At 40.1% G+C, this 17,578-nt stretch overlaps 1 protein-coding gene across 2 annotated transcripts in view; it reads left to right on the forward strand.

Moving 5' to 3' along the window:
- SRPX (sushi repeat containing protein X-linked) overlaps nt 1-17,578 on the forward strand; it is a 141,587-nt gene that overhangs the window by 46,006 nt on the left and 78,003 nt on the right. Inside the window, 1 exon segment of one of the 2 annotated variants that reach the window (NM_001040489.1) lies at nt 13,514-13,573. The exons of the other annotated variant lie outside the window; for it this stretch is intronic. Coding sequence (NP_001035579.1) covers nt 13,514-13,573 — 60 coding nt within the window. 2 annotated transcript variants of the gene reach the window in all.

The raw sequence follows: 17,578 nt of genomic DNA on the forward strand, positions 1-17,578 counted from the left end.
AGAACAGGGCATATCAGTGTGAATAGACTTTAACGTGAAAATTAGAAAAGACCAACTAGAGGGGCTAGGCTTCAAAATAGCTTTTAAATTAGGAAAGGGGCTGAGAGGAGACGGAGGGCTTTTCAGATGGGTCGTGTAAAGGCATGAAGATAGAAACAAGAAGTTGTGAAATGGCACAAGATTTATGGTCATAGGAGTTCGTTCAATCCTGTGTGCCTTGCAATTGACATTCACTTCATTCTGAGCTGAGAGGTTCATGAACAAGGTACTGAAGGGTTGCTGCCCTCCTGACCTATATATTCTAGTCCCTGAATGATATCTCCCTCATGGGAGGCAATGGAATTGAAAGAATCTGGTGAAGTTAAGAGTCATGTGCCATGCTCCTTGTTTATTATCAGTTGGAGGAGGAGGAGGTCATGTCAATTGCCTCAACTGGACAACCTGCCCATTTCGGCCTACACCCATGACTGCCATCCAGGATAGAAGGCCCTACACCCATGTCAGCCTTACTCAACTCAAGCAAAATTGCTTGACTACTGTGATTCCAACTAGAGATTGACTACAGGAATGTTTGGACGAAGCATAATTTAAAAATGTGTACTGCACTCTTCTCCCCACTCCTGTCACTCCGTTTTACACTGAGGAAACCAGAAGGGAAAGAGACACGTGTACCCCAATGTTCATCGCAGCACTGTTTATAATAGCCAGGACATTGAAGCAACCTAGATGTCCATCAGCAGATGAATGGATAAGAAAGCTGTGGTACATATACACAGTGGAGTATTACTCAGCCATTAAAAAGAATACATTTGAATCAGTTCTAATGAGGTGGATGAAACTGGAGCCTATCATACAGAGTGAAGTAAGCCAGAAAGAAAAACACCAATACAGTATACTAACGCATATATATGGAATTTAGAAAGATGGTAACAATAACCCTGTGTACGAGACGGCAAAAGAGACACTGATGTATAGAACAGTCTTATGGACTCTGTGGGAGAGGGAGAGGGTGGGGAGATTTGGGAGAATGGCATTGAAGCATGTATAATATCATGTATGAAATGAGTCGCCAGTCCAGGTTCGATGCACGATGCTGGATGCTTGGGGCTGGTGCACTGGGATGACCCAGAGGGATGGTATGGGGAGGGAGGAGGGAGGAGGGTTCAGGATGGGGAACACATGTATACCTGTGGCGGATTCATTTTGATATTTGGCAAAACTAACACAATATTGTAAAGTTTAAAAATAAAATAAAATTTAAAGAAGAAGAAGAAGAAAACTGAGGCTGAGCAAAGGATACACTGGCTTCCCCAGTTAAGACCATACAGTGAGTGGAGGAGCTAGAACTTAATTGCAGGGCTCTTTCAATTACATCTCACCAGAGAGGATAGCCATGGGCAAATGAGGAAATTCGGTCCCTGCTTGGCTTTTTATGGGCTAGAACATCCATGTCCTGAGCAAATCATGGCAAAACAAAGGCTTCCATCACTGTCCCCAGTAACTTTTCTTGTATGGTCAGATATCTTCATCTGGCGGGAAGGAAGAAAGAATTAACTCGACAAGGCTATCATTACCCATGGGTTTTCCTAAAAATTCTGAATCTGTTTTTCCAATTATTTTGACTAAGACCCATAGGAAGAAATACATACTGTGACCTACTATTTGGGAGAATATAGTATTTATTGTCCAATCAGAACACTTGAAAGTGAGGGAGTGCTAATGATAATCATGCCAGGACAACAGACATAAAATCTAACTGTCTCATGCAAACTGGGGACACCCTCGTACAGCACACCTAGATAATTGAAAAGTAGTATTTAGTCTTAATATGTGCAATGAACCCTGACATTTTCAATTCTAGTCTATTTCACTGTAAAAACACTAATTCAGTTCAGTTCAGTCACTTAGTCGTGTCCGACTCTTTGCGACCCCATGAATTGCAGCATACCAGGCCTCCCTGTCCATCACCAACTCCCGGAGTTCACTCAGACTCACGTCCATCGAGTCAGTGATGCCATCCAACCATCTCATCCTCTGTCGTCCCCTACTCCTCCTGCCCCCAATCCCTCCCAGCATCAGAGTCTTTTCCAATGAGTCAACTCTTTGCATGAGGTGGCCAAAGTACTGGAGTTTCAGCTTTAGCATCAGTCCTTCCAATGAACACCCAGGACTGATCTCCTTTAGGATGGACTGGTTGGATCTCCTTGCAGTCCAAGGGACTCTCAAGAGTCTTCTCCAGCACCACAGTTCAAAAGCATCAATTCTTCAGCACTCCGCTTTCTTCACAGTCCAATTCTCACATCCATACATGACCACTGGAAAAACCATAGCCTTGACTAGACGGACCTTTGTTGGCAAAGTAATGTCTCTGCTTTTGAATATGCTATCTAGGTTGGTCATAACTTTTCTTCCAAGGAGTAAGGGTCTTTTAATTTCATGGCTGCAGTCACCATCTGCAGTGATTTTGGAGCCCCCCAAAATAAAGTCTGAGACTGTTTCTGCTGTTTCCCCATCTATTTGCCATGAATTGATGGGACTGGATGCCATGATCTTCGTTTTCTGAATGTTGAACTTTAAGCCAACTTTTTCACTCTCCACTTTGACTTTCATCAAAAGGCTTTTTAGTTCCTCTTCACTTTCTGCCATAAGGGTGGTGTCATCTGCATATCTGAGGTTATTGATATTTCTCCTGGCAATCTTGATTCCAGCTTGTGCTTCTTCCAGCCCAGCGTTTCTCATGATGTTCTCTGCATATAAGTTAAATAAGCAGGGTGACAATATACAGCCTTGATGTACTCCTTTTCCTATTTGGAACCAGTCTGTTGTTCCATGTCCAGTTCTAACTGTTGCTTCCTGACCTGCATATAGGTTTCTCAAGAGGCAGGTCAGGTGGTCTGGTATTCCCATCTCTTTCAGGATTTTCCACAGTTTATTGTGATCCACACAGTCAAAGGCTTTGGCATAGTCAATAAAGCAGAAATAGATGTTTTTCTGGAACTCTCTTGCTTTTTTGATGATCCAGCAGATGTTGGCAATTTGATCTCTGGTTCCTCTGCCTTTTCTAAAACCAGCTTGAACATCTGGAAGTTCACGGTTCACGTGAACACTGATTATGACCCATTAAATTGAGTCAAAAGTTTGAAACATGCTACTCTAGTTGATTGTTGCTACATGTGAGGGGTTTGGGATAGTGATGGAGAGGGGAAAAGGGGATGTGGTGAAGTGAATGTCTGAGATGGACCATGGACTTGTCCCATCTGAATATTTTGGCAAACATTTTCCTCCAGGACAAATACTAGTAATAAACATTGCATCCAACTTATTCCCCATGATTAGCAAAAAGTTTATTTAGATTGATCTTTCTGGCTCTCCTTGTTCCGCTCAGAACAAGCATCTTCTCTGTGTACTTCCCCCACCCCCTTTTCTTACCATTGGGCTTCAAAATATTTTTTATTTGACTGTGCTGGGTCTTTGTTGTGGCATGTGGAATCTTTAGTTGTGGCGTGTGGGATCTAGTTCCCTGACCAGGGATCAAACCTACGCCCCCTGCACTGTGAGAGTGGAGTTTTAGCCACTGGACCACCAGGGAAGTCCCACCCTTGGGCTTTTGTCTCTTGGTCTGCTCCTGATTTAGAAGTGTAAACTTCCAAGAAAGAGTTTCTCATTTACAGTGTCTGGCCCCTCTGTGTACTTGCTCCTATGTTTTGGAGTTGAATGATCTTGAAAAGCTAAATTTTCTCCTCTGCTCCCTTCCTTCAAAAATACACATTTATACACAACTCCTGGACATCTCTCCCCTGTCTTGAGACTTTGCCAGGACATAACAGAGCAAGTCTTCCTACCAGTCAGGCATGAAACTCACACCTGGGCTTCTTCAATCAATGGTCCCCGATATATTAGGACTTTCTGGGTAAGAAGCTCTTGGAAATTACCCATGTAGGAGAGAAGAGTTACCAGTCTACCCTCTGTCCACTCTTCTTCAGGTCTACTAAAATGTTTGAGCACTTGTATGTGTCAATAAGAGCCACAGAATGCGAGAGACTCAGGAATAATACTTCACAGAAGTAAAAAGAACTTTCTGTAGACCCCCATTTTGTAAGGATCTTTAGGACATGGAGATGCATAGAGAACCACAGGGGTTTTCCTGCCTCGAAGGCTAAACTATGGTAATATCTTGAAACTGAGAGTCACTTTTTCCTAAAGCAGATTTTATCATCTGATCATACGAATTCATAAACTAAACTTGACAGCAGTTTATTTTACTAGAGAGGATTGAGTATGTGACTTTTCCTGGTATTATTAAATTGAATGTATATATACATATATTGTTTCTAAATCATAAATCATTCAAGATGGTTTAGACATAGGAATTTAAAAACAAAACTTTGGTGGCATTAGGATTCCTAACTATGCTTAATGCTTTAAAAAAAAATTATTGAAAAACATACCAGCCCAGATATGTTTGTCTTTTTTTTTTTTTTTTTTTTACCAGAAGCTCATTTACATGCATAGCAGCTCAAGGGGTGTGTGTGTGTGTGTGTGTGTGTGTGTGTTTGTGTGTGTGTGTGTGTGTGTTACTCAGTTGTGTCCAAATCTTTGTGACCGCATGGACTGTAGCCTGCCGGGCTCTTTTTGTCCATGGAATTCTCCAGGCAAGAATACTGGAGTGGGTTGCCATTCTTTTCTCCAGGGGATCTTCCCGACCAAGGAATCGAACCCAAGTCTCCTGCATTGCAGGTGGATTCTTTACCATCTGAGCTACCAGGGAAGCCCAGCAACTTAAGGTAGTAAAAGCCTAAAATAATATGTACTAAATCAAATAGAAAATGTGATTATGAACCATCAAATGAGGAGTTTGTAAAACAAACCAAGAATAATTGTTTGTTTGAGGCCAATTGCAGTATTTGAGTTTTAGGGAGATTCAGCTGCTATCTTACCTTGGTTCCCTAGAAGCAGAGCCTGTGACTTGCAGGGGGACTGCTCTCAGAGAAAAGCTGTCAGTGAGGAGGGGAAGGGAAAAAGACCCAATCAGGATACAGTCTCAGGTAAAATCTAGCACCACAAAGTGCTCAGGAGCATAAATCCTGCAGGTTTGTACTTCCACCACCACCCCCACCCCGCCTTTTTTTTGTTTTTAAACCAAATACTGCTTATATCAGAATTTGTATAGATTGCAATTTGGTCATGGCTTAGCTGGCTCAAGTTTTCTCAAGAGGTTCCAATCAAGTTGTTGCTTTGGCCTGAGGTTTCATCTGAAGGCTCGATGTGTGTGTGTTTCATCTGAAGGCTCGGTGTGTGTGTGTGTGTGTGTGTGTGTGTGTGTGTGTGTGTGTGTGTGTGTGTAGATCTTCCAACCTTATTCACATGACTATTGGCAGGCTTTGGTTCCTCACCACATGGGCTTCCTCACCACATGGGCTTCCTCATAGGACTCCATCATGACTCGGCAGCCAGCATACTCTGGGATGAATGACCCAAGAAATAACTGAGAGCATGTCCAAATGGAAACCACAGTCTTTTTATAAGTCCACCTCAGAAGAGATATGACATCCCTTCTGCCATATTCTTTTCATTAGAAGCAAAGTCAATAATTCCATTCCACATTTTAAAGGAGGGAGTTATACAAAGGAGTGAGTTCCTGGAGATAAGGGATCACTTGGAGGTTGCATGTCACAGTCTACCCTCTGGCACCCAATGATCCATGTCCTTGCCACATGTAAAATATACTCACCCCCTCCCAAGGTCCCTAAAAGTCTTATTCCATCGCAGCATCAGCTCAAAACCTTATTAAATGTACTAAAAGTTAGCAACTTCTCCCCAGAAAGTATATTCATGTACCAGACAGTATGTCCAATTACAAGAGGTTCACGGACTCCCGCAAAGCCCTTCCACTGATCCTCTAGGAGGCCAGGGCCTCAGATAAGAATCTCTACTGCAAACTGAATTTGATTTTCCCATTGACTTTCAGCCTACACTTGATGATGAAATTTATATTTACTATTAAATATGATGACTTCTGATAATAAAATTATATTTAGAATAAAGATGATGAGAAAACAAAAAGTTCTGACAAAACATTAAGAATGTATAGCTGTCTTCAAAAGAAGTTAAAAAAATAAACCCAACCCTTTGAACTAAAACTTTAACACAGAACCAGCAAATCTGTCAACTTGCATCATGTATCACAGTCAATAAAGGAATATGGTTTAGCAGATTGGCCACTTCTTCCATTGGTCTTGAATGCTCCCTGTATTCCCCACTGTCACAGTGAAAAAAAATTTTGGGGCGATGAGCACTCTAGTAGCCTTTTAAATCTAAATTCCTGGTGTAATTCTAATACGTATGATAGATATTTCTTAAAAATGAGTTTGTTGACTCAATGATATTAACTACCTAACAGGCCAGGAAGACCCTTCTTTGAACTTCATAAAAAAGGAGTGACTACTTCTTTGCAAATCTGTTAATTTAGATGAAGTTTCTGCAAGGACAGCAGAATTATAAATGGAATTGGCTCCAGGTATGGCTAAGGGACAGAATTGGACATGGCACCGAGCACCGAGTTTCTGATTTCTGAGCCAGTGTAGAATTTGTATTTGTGTGGAAGAAGCACTGAAGCATTTTTTCCAAAGAGTGGTCATGTGAACCATATGAGGACTTATTAATAGTTGCCATAATAAAACCTCAATTAACCAGAATTCTAAAGGGAACAGCCTTTTGTAAATAAAGAACAGTTTGCTAGGAAACCTCCCTCTCTCCCTGCCAACCTCTCTCTCTCTCTCTCTATTCCTTTCTATTTTAACCCTGTGGAAAATCTTTTTCTAATATGTGTGAATCTCCTTTGCTATTTTAGTAAGCTTTAGTGAGTACCATCTTCTGAACATAATTAGTCAGGGGGCTTCCCTGATAGCTCAGTTGGTAAAGAATCTGCCTGCAATGCAGGAGACCCTGGTTCGATTCCTGGGTCAGGAAGATCCACTGGAGAAGGCATAGGCTACCCACTCCAGTATTCTTGGGCTTCCCTTGTGGCTCAGCTGGTAAAGAATCCACCTGCAATGTGGGAGACCTGGGTTTGATCCCTGGGTTGGGAAGATCCTCTGGAGAAGGGAAAGGCTACCCACTCCAATATTCTGGCCTGGAGAATTCCATGGACTATATATAGTCCATGGGGTCACAAAGAGTTGGATACAACTAAGTGACTTTCACTTTCACTTTGATCTTACTATATCCTTTATGACAACCATTTTGTAGACTGGTCATCATTTTTTATAGAAGTTGATATATGAGTTTAGGCTGAATATAAACTGGGAATTTGGGGGAATATCCATTTATTTTGTTTTCTCTGATCTCTTATCAATAATAGGCAGTAAATTCCCTGTTCATTTGTGAATCAGTTTGAATGCATTCAGCTTGCAAGTAACAAACAATGCTATTCATAGCAGTTTAAATTGAAAGGGCATTTAGTATTGACCTAGCAAAAAGTAGGGAATGGCAACCTACTCCAGTATTCTTGTTTAGAAAATCTCATGCACAGAGGAGCCTGGCATGCTACAGTCCATGGGATTGCAAAGAGTCGGATTCAACTGAGCGACTAAACAACAACAGACGTGAAGTATAGAGGTAAGATGTCTAGGGTTGATTTAGTAGGCCAATATAGTCATCACAGACCCCATATTCTTTTTATCCTTCCACTGTACCATCTTCAGCTGAAAATCTTAAGTCCTGAGACATCTTATCTCATGGTTACAAAGTGGCTGCTATAGCTTTAGGTATTTATCCTTACACAGTCGCTCCCAAAGAAGGAAAAGAGAAACGAGGGCAAAATTATCTTCTCTCTGTGGCTTCTTTCCTTTATCAGGGAGAAAGTCTTTCCCATAAACCTTGTTCTCCTTAAGCAGACTTCTTTGTGGTTGTCATCTGCCAATGCCAGCTTTCTTGCCTATCTCTGCAACATTTATTGGCAAAGAGGAATTTCTGACTTACAGTCATCATGGCTCAAGGTAGAAAGAGATTAATTAGTGGGTTGTAATCTAAATGGGGCTTCCCAGGTGGCACTGTAGTAAAGAATTTGCCTGCCAGTGCAGGGGACACAGGAGAAGCAAGTTTTATCCCTGGGTCGGGAAGATCCCCTGGAGGAGGACATGGCAACCCACTATAGTATTCTTGCCTGGGAAATCCCATGGACAGAGACGCCTGGCGAGCTACAGTCCATGGGGTCACAAAGAGTTGGACAGGACTGAGCATGTATGCACAGTCTAAATGGAGGTGGATGTACCATTATAAGTGAGTTACTAATCAAAGTAATCTCTGCCAGGATTCTGAATTGACATCTTCTGAACTGTCTGCCTTGCGGTCTCTAAGTAAAATCAGTAGTGAGAATGCCTGGTTTCAGGTTTGAGTACCTATCCAAAGAAACCAATGAACAGAAGAGCTGCTTTACTGTGCCCGGGAGACTGCTTTCTTGTGGGTGATGATGCAAACCATCCTTATATCTCCTTTTAGCTCATTATAAAGACTTGTCTCATGGTGTAACCTAGAGGGCTCCTTTCTCTAGGCAAACATCTACCACTTTTCAAATGACACCAGAGTTGAGCTTGTCATCTTAAGTTGAATGTGTGGTTTAACAATGCATGTGGTTTATCCCTGACACCCCTGGAGGCAGGGTCAAGGCTCCCTGTGGGAGTTATGTGTGCAGGTGAAGGCAAATGGAGAAAACTTATATATGGAGTTATCATATATATACATGCATATATGTATTTACAAATTTTACATAATGATATGCTCAATGAAGAAAACATGAAAGGAAAAAAAAAGAATGGAAATTTTCACTCTAATTCTGCTGCTCCAACATGGAGGTTTATGGTGTATTCTTTCAGCCCCCTTTCCCATTTCTTTCTTTTCTCCCTCCTTTTCTCTCTCCCTCTCTTCCTTTTAAAACATGGCAAATATTTCAAATATAAGCAAAGTATTCACAATCTATATTCAACTGATGTTAATATTTTCCCACATTTACTTCAGATATTTTATAAGAACTGAGACATCAGTGGCTCCTCGTGTATGCATTTGGCTTTCTTCTCCTTCCTCCCTGCCCTGAGGAAGCCATTAATATAAAGTTGATGTATATCTTTCCAATCCATTTTAGCGCATATCTCTAGAAAACATATTGTATTATATTCTGCATTTAAAAATTTTGTATACTTAATCTCATGCTGTATTTATCATACAACTTGCTTTTTTTTAAAACCATACATTGTTTTGAGATTTCATCTTGTTTTGTGTGGATCAAGTTCACTCATTTGAACTTTTACAGCTTCTTATCGTATGAATAATACACCTCCATCTATTTCTAGGAATGGTTGTATACATCTGTTTTTACTAATGGCAATGCTGCAGGGAACCTTCTAGCACATGGCTACTCCTGCCTTATGCCAAAATTCCTGAGGCGTATGTCTAGAAATGGAAGGGCTGATTTGAAGGATAGTTTCAAATGAAGTGCAAAGTTTTTCCAGCCTACTTGTACAATTGTATTTCTACCAATGGAACTTGCGAGTGTCTGTTTCATGACAGCCTTGACAGTTAAATTGTTGCCAATCTCCTGAGTATAAATTGGTATCTTGATATATATTATCCTGAATACCAGTGAGCTTGAAGATTTTTTTATATTAACATTCTAATGGTATTTGCTTCAAATTCAGTTCATTTTTTTTTCTACAAAACTTCTAATCATTTTTGTCATTTTTTCCCATTGGACTATCTTCTTTATATATCCTGAATAATAATTCTGCATTATATACATTCTGAATATTTTTTCCCAGACTGGGTCTTGTCTTTAAACTTTATGTGTCTTTTATTGCATAGGAGTTTTATATTTTTGTGTAGTGAAATGTAGCCATATTTTTCTTTATGGGTTATGGTCTGTGAGTTTTGTTTGATAGCTTTCCCTACCTCATGTTTATGCAGATATTTCTCATTTTCCTCAAAATTTTGGCTTTCCAATTTAGGTCTATAAACTGTTTGGAAATTATTTTTTGGTTTGGCGTAAGATAGGATTCTTAGTTTTTATTTTTCTTTGTATATGATTTATAGCCAATTAATCTCAGCATATTTATTGACCTTTCCCCCCACTGATTAGTAATCCCACTTTATCATATTACAAATTTGACATATATATGTGTCATATAACAAATTTAACATATGTATGTGACATATAGAATACATGACATATTCTATATGATATATATAGAATATATAATGTCATTATATATATATATAATATATACATATGTGTATGCTAAGTCACCTCAGTTGTGTCTGAGTCTGTGCAACCCTAAGGACTGTAGTCCACCAGGCTCCTCTGTCCATAGGGATTCTCCAGGCAAGAATGCTGGACTGGGTTGCTCTGCCCTCCTCCAGGGGATTTTCCTGACCACAGATCAAACCTGCACATCTTACATCTCCTGCACTGGCAGGCAGGTTCTTTACCACTAGCGCCACCTGGAAAGACATATATATGTGTGTGTGTGTGTGTGTGTGTATTCAGTTTCATACTTCATCCTGTATATAGTTTGCAGTATCTGCTTTCCTGCTGAGTTATATTTCACACATATTTTCCAGACTTGATTAGTGGCTATAAAATAGTTTGTTGATATAAGATAATTTGCTCATGCCCTATTGTTAGGTGTTTAACTTTTCACTATATTAAACAACATGTGATGACTCTGTCTTAGAGTACTGCTGTCCTGGCAAAGTGGAGCTGTGCACCCTAGGTGCCCTATCTCTCCAGTAGGTCTCAGTCTGGTCCCATCTCTATGGAGGGTCCCTTCTTTGAGTTAACACATCTCCAGTTGATTCTCTGCGAGTGTTCTTGTGATGGTCACAGACATGCATTGATCCGATGTGCCTTCAAAAGGACTGATTGTCTCAGCTGGGGGTAATGCTGTTCTCAGACACCTGTCAGCTTTCTGTCCCTTAAGAGCTTGCCTCAGCCGTTGGGAGTGCTTCACCCAAGTTCATGTCCTCAAGGTGGGCCATATCCAATGGCTGATGGAAATAGGGATAAAAGGGTACAGCCATTTTAGTCCAACATCAGAAGCTGTCAGGCTTCCCCAGTGGCTCAGTGGTAAAGAAACCGCCTGCAATGTGGGAGCCACAGGAGACGTGGGTACGATCCCTGGGTTGGGGAGATTCCCTAGAGGAGGGCACGGCAACCCACTCCAGTATTCTTGCCTGAAGAATCCCATGGACAGAGGAACCTGAAGGGCTACAGTCCATGGGGTCACAAAGAGTTGGACACAGCTGAAGCGACTTAGCACGCATGCATGCACAGAAGCTGTCACTGGGCTGCCTTTAAAGCTTGACTTCTCCCTCTCTCCAAACATACTTCCTTCTTATCCCTTTCAGAGGTGTGGATCCCTAATAAACACTGCATGTACTAAACTCCATCTTGTAAGGTATTATACCTCCCAAAGAGCCCAACCTGTGGCAGTTGTCTTTTCTGCTTAGAGCCAAGAATCAGTGCAGATCCTCTTACTGCCTAGATAGATTATATGGAGGCCAGGGTGACTTGGAAAGAGGGAACTGCTCTTAATATGAGACATCTCTCGCAACGCTGAGAAATGTGCCATATGGAGTTGGAGAATTCACCAGTTCTGGAAGACTTCCAGTTCAACTCTGATTCTGGGGGAAGGGAGCACAGTAGGAGGGGAGGGACAGTAAGTTCTTAAAAGCTTCTGATCCGTTCAAAACATATTTTGGAAACTACACTTCTTTGCATTAAGTGAATAATAAATAAAATTTATTTTCCATTATGAAAGTAACATATGTTTATAATGGAACATTTAGAAGAGAAGAAAGAAGAGCATCCAGTCATCAAAGACTCTTTTCCATGCATTGTTTGTTTTGAATTTGTTTTACATTATTATAAATCATACCATTTATATAATTTTGTTACAGCACATTTTTCACTTAATATTACAACCTAAGCCTTTTCTATTTTATTTAACCCATTATAAACATCATAATGACTACATTATATTATATCCAGTAAATGTACTTTGGTTTATTTAACTTTAATATTGACTGTTTGGTCAGTTTATAGTCTTTTTCTATTTTAAATGATGTTGCAAAGAAATCTTTGTAAATTCTTTTAATTTTTTAAAATTGGAGTGTAGTTGATTTACAGTGTTGTGTTAGTTTCAGGTGTACAACAAATGCAAATTCTTTTTCTATATTTAATATTATTTCTTTGGGATAGATTCCCAGAAGGGGAATCACTGAATCAAGGGATTTGAATATAGGCTTCTCATTCATTGCTAGATTGCTTTCCTGAAGAGTTTTGTGTTCATTTTTTGATACAGAATAAGGACCAGTTGATGTAATTTTATACCTGTCTGGGTGGTCAGAGACCAGGTAAAGAAACCTGAAGCAGAACTGGGCTTCTCTCATTGGGAAAGTCCTTTCCAAATGGACATGGTCTGGCCTTCATCACTTTTAATTTCCACTCACCATCTCTCATCCAGGATACAAGTAGAGCAGGACCATTATTCGATTCTCTTTTCCTCTTTGGAGCTTTGAATAAACTTATAAAAGAGAATGTTCTTACCTGTGATGGTTGCAGTCCCTGCTGGTAAATGTGTGATCAAGATGTTGCTAATTCAACAGTCAGTGATCAGAAGAGAAAGACGAGAGGGAGAGATCTCTAAATTGAAGATTATTGCTTTGAAGTTTGGGGCCTGGTGCTGCTCTAAAGGTTAAGAATCACCATTCACTGAAATTCAACAGTTAACATTTGAAAAATGATTCAGTTCCAACTTCCAAGTGAGTTTAAATTTTTAAATTAAACACAGACTTTCTCTCTGAGGTTGTGGTTTTCAAGGGTAGCAGGATTCATCAAGAAATTTGATTTTAGCCATGCCTGGGTGAGAGATTTTGAACAAACATCCATGTCATCAATTTCAGCCCTCATTTCCTACAGATACTAAGGCAGCTTTGAACTTTTGTCATCAAGACATTTGATTTGCCTCCTTATCCTCCACCCAAGTTTGTTTCACAAGATGGACTTATTTTCAGATTATTTTTATAAAGAAAATAAAAATAACACCCAGTTCTTTTAATAAACACCCAGTTCCACCAGGTTTTCTTTGACTGCTGGAGAAACTCTGGGCTGTGCCTGAGTCACACACATTTTACTGTGTCTCTGCTGGCATGAGATTCATATTCATTGGCGTCTTTTCAGAGTGAAGTTGACTTGCTCTCAATCCCGAGTCCAGAATTCCAGTGGACACATGGTGATTCCCAAACCATTGCAGGCTCCTTTTGACAGGCTCTGGCAATCTCAGTCCAGCTGGGTTCACTCTGAGCGGTCCCCTGTCCCTTTGTGAATGGCCACAGAAGCTTTCACTCTTGCTCTGCGTTCTAATAGCCCCTCTTGCATGGACTGTGCCAAAGCAGTGCTTCAAAATATTCGTCCATATCGTGTGGCTTTTCTTGCTGCAGTTTCTGTTCTTTTTTATTGTAGGATCTGGAGATTCACCGCTAGAAGATGATGAAGTCGTGTATTCAGACGCTAAATATAAAGGTGAATGCTTTGCTTATGTGCTAATGAAGACCTGCTGATGCCAGGAGAACTTTCCCTCTTGCCCTGCAGAACCGATTATAATAAAGTGACCAGACAACACATTTTCACTTGTAATTGCCTGTCCAGAAAAGAAAATGTTTAAAAAGTAACATGCATATGCTCCCATTTGAAAGAAAATACAGAAAAAAACAAATGAAAGAAAACTAAAAGCATTTGAAAATCTCTGAAGTGCTGCCCTTCAGCACCCCAGTGGTCATTTTATTCTCATCAATTTCTTTACTATCCTTACTTCTGCAAAGCCAAGCTCTAGCTGATGAAAGTGAAAATCAAGCCATGAGTTCTACCTAATTCATACATTACAGCCAGACTTATCCTGAGTAAACCTTCCAAGGTCAAATCTGGACCCAGTGCTGCTAATGTACTGAGATGAATGGAGAATGAGAAAACTTGATTTTCATAAGCTCGTTTCATTGTGCTCTTCCTGAGTGTGGCTTGGCTCCTGAAATGATGAGTTAAGTGTGTTGACCAATGAAACTTTAATGATAAAGAATTCCATCTCTACACATTTTCAGCAATCTACCCATTCCAGCAGGTATAAAAAGCCTAATCAAGAACCTTCTATGCAGGCTCAGGTAAGTATGTCCATAAATATTTCCTACCAGTGAGTTGTTTCTCTGAAACTTGAGTCCTGAGAAAAGTGAAGGTAAATTTAGATTATTCCTTGCTGAATCCAGTTCCTTTTACATTTGAGAAATAATTTGAATAAAATTGCTTAATAAAGTTCCATCATGGCTTTTTGTCCAGGAAATTTGTCTATATTTTGGCAAGAGCACTCCCCTGATCTGTCATGATGTATCTAACTTATAGGAAGATCAGGGTAGTACTGGCCATTCTTTGGTTGGAGAAAGTCCTTCAGTTGTTTTCTACACAAGTGAACAACCTTTCTAATATAATGACTGGTACCTATGTCCAGGTGTGTTTCCTACTGTATTCCATGTTTGCTTATGACCTGTGAGTACAAATACTTATTCCTATCCATAGCTCCTGTATTATTGCCTCAGGAATTAACCAATCAAAGCACAGACTTGTTAATGAGTTGTTTGGAGTAAGGTGGTTTTCCTATTCATAACACTTAATTGATTGAGAGTTTTTTAAAAAATCTTCCTAAAACACATGCGTGCCCATGTGACCCTTCACATGTACAAGAGCCATTGTGTAGTGCCCTTGGATCATTGTTCCCAGTCTTCATCCTCCCTTCACAGCATTGGATGTATGGAAGGTAGACCAGATGGCCAAAATATGTGCCTGCCCTAGAATTCACCTCAAATGTTTAAGAATATATACTTCTTAGGGAATTGTTTTCATTGTCAGTTATTTTTAAATTCTAAAACTTAGAGGCAAACCATTATTCACCAGGGGGTTAGTTGTAGATCCTCAGGCCCCTACACAGTGTCTGGCACAGAGTATGTACTCAGTGTTTTTGGAATTAAATTTATGATATAAATCATAATGTATAAAAGAAAGAAGATATGAAATGTAACCAACACTTAATGTGGCAAGCCTTGCTTTTGATTCTTTTACTTGGAATACCATTCTGTCTTCACACTAATGGAGGGGAGGGGGAAGACATGTAGAGATATGATATTGTTGCTTATTTACAGATGAAGAAAACACAGATTAGAGAGGGGAGGTGACTTGCCCAGACTCACACAGTTAGCAAAGATTATGTTTGGGTCTAAACTCCAGATGTTTTAGCTCAACATCCAGAGTTTACTAGTGGTTCGTCAGTCTGCTACATGATACTGCTTACCCCCAGGAACTCCACAATGGCCCAGGGAGATGAGAAAGCTTTCCAGAAGAATCAATTTTAGGTCTCTTCCTAAATAAACTGTCTTAATTGAAGCAGCATAAGAGCGTCCTTTCTGTAAATCTCTATTTTAAACATTTTGCTAATTCACTTTTTTAAACATTTATTTTAAAAATTATTTTTAAAAATTAATTTTTATTGGAGCACAGTTAATTTATGAAGTTGATTTGTTTTCCACTGTACAGCAAAGTGAATCATTTAATACACACGTACTTCATGGTATTTGCATGCACTTCAAATTCAAGTCACTCAGTGACTTTTTCATTACTGTCGCTGCAGGGCTGTTAAAATGTCAAAATACCTTCCAAAGATTTGTCTTGGGAAGTAATCCAAAAGAAAATCGTTTTGAAAAAAAAAATAAAAACAAGATTCTTTCCCCCACATGTTGAGAACAGCACAGCTTTTGGATAGGTAGCCAGCACTGTTTTTTAGCTGTGTGAAGGCTCAGAATATCTTAAATAAAAAAAAGAAAACTGCTAATGGCCTGGTTGTACTGAAATATGTGAATTTGTGATACATGTATATGCCCATCATTCTGTAATGTACCTGCTAGCCTTAAACATTTGTCCTGGGCACAGTTGTGGAAAAGACAACCGCAATATGTGTGCTAAGCATTGTGGATCTGCTGCCTGACATTAATTTACTCTAAGACCCTGTACTTCCTAACCTCACATCAAAGTCCAAAGGCTGGAGGATGTGAGTGTTTTCAACATTTGAGTGAATAATGAGTAGAGAATTGGATGCCCTTCCAGGTTGTAAATCTGTGGAATTATGATTGGGACCCATAATGTAAAAAGGATTTGCCTTTAGCTGGAAGGATTATGAGAGACTACACAAAGTTATCAGTCAGAAGGAGTAAGGAGGTAGGCGTGGGTGTGAGATGGGTAGGAGGGCAGAGAGGCATAATTTGAATTTGAATCTGAATCATACGACTGCAAAGCTAGATGGGACTTTTTTTGGACATTTTCAAACTGGTATAAAATTTGATCAGAATAAAAATAAACATTGTATTGGGTTGCCCAAAAAGTTCATTCAAGTTTTTCTGTACCATCTTAGAGAAAAACCCAAATGAACATTTTGTCCAATGCAATAGATGGGACTTCTAAAATAATTTCATCTGATTCCTTACTTGTGTAGGTTAGGAACCTGAGTCCCTGAAAAGTGTTTTGAATTACTAGGAGATGATCGAGTTAGATAATATGAGCCCAGTCCTCTTGACTTTGCCCAGTATCTAACATACGCTACTGCTGCTGCTGCTGCTAAGTCACTTCAGTCGTGTCCGACTCTGTGTGACCCCATAGACGGCAGCCCACCAGGCTCCCTCGTCCCTGGGATTCTCCAGGCAAAAACACTGGAGTGGGTTGCCATTTCCTTCTCCAATGCATGAAAGTGAAAAGTGAAAGTGAAATTGCTCAGTTGTGTCAGACTCTTTGTGACCCCATGGACTGCAGCCTACCAGGCTCCTCCATCCATGGTGTTTTCCAGGCAAGAGTACCATATGCTACTAGCTCACGGTTTTCATCACCTCCCTCTGGGTCTCCCGTATTCCTTCTCACCTCATCACCCTTCTGCCCAGTTGGGGATTTCATTTGCTCTCTCTGGAGCCCAGTTCTCAGTCCAGGATTTCAGTTTGGCCTGTGAGATTGTGACAAAAGGGCAGTGAAGGGGACCAGTTGGCAGGAGAAGAGGCTAGAACTAGAGAAGCACAGAAGCGTTGCAGTCCAGAAGGGGAACTTAGAGGAAGTGAAGTAGTGGGAGAGTTAGGGAAAGGGGGCGGGGAAAAGAGGACAAAGACAAAGAGGTAAGGCCACAGATGACTTTTAAGATCTAACACTGTGGAAGTCCTTTGTGGACTATACAAAGTGCTTCTTTGAGCTTTAAAACACTAAGTACATTTTGGAGATTCCTTGTGGGTGGTCTTTCTTATTACAGTTAGAAAAGAAAGGCAGAAATAGGGAGGGAGAAATATACATCACTTCTAGTAGTGATAGAAACCAATAGGTTCCAAGTCTTGGAGTGGCATCTATGGATTTTTTCAGAATTTATGGTAAGGACTTTTGATTATAGAAGAAATATCCACAGCTTGGCAGTACTAAGCAAACATACCCCCAAAGGCTTTTCATTTATCTGTGATCTTG

This window comes from Bos taurus, chromosome X (assembly GCF_002263795.3).
Source record: "Bos taurus isolate L1 Dominette 01449 registration number 42190680 breed Hereford chromosome X, ARS-UCD2.0, whole genome shotgun sequence".
Taxonomy (NCBI): Eukaryota; Metazoa; Chordata; class Mammalia; order Artiodactyla; family Bovidae; genus Bos; species Bos taurus.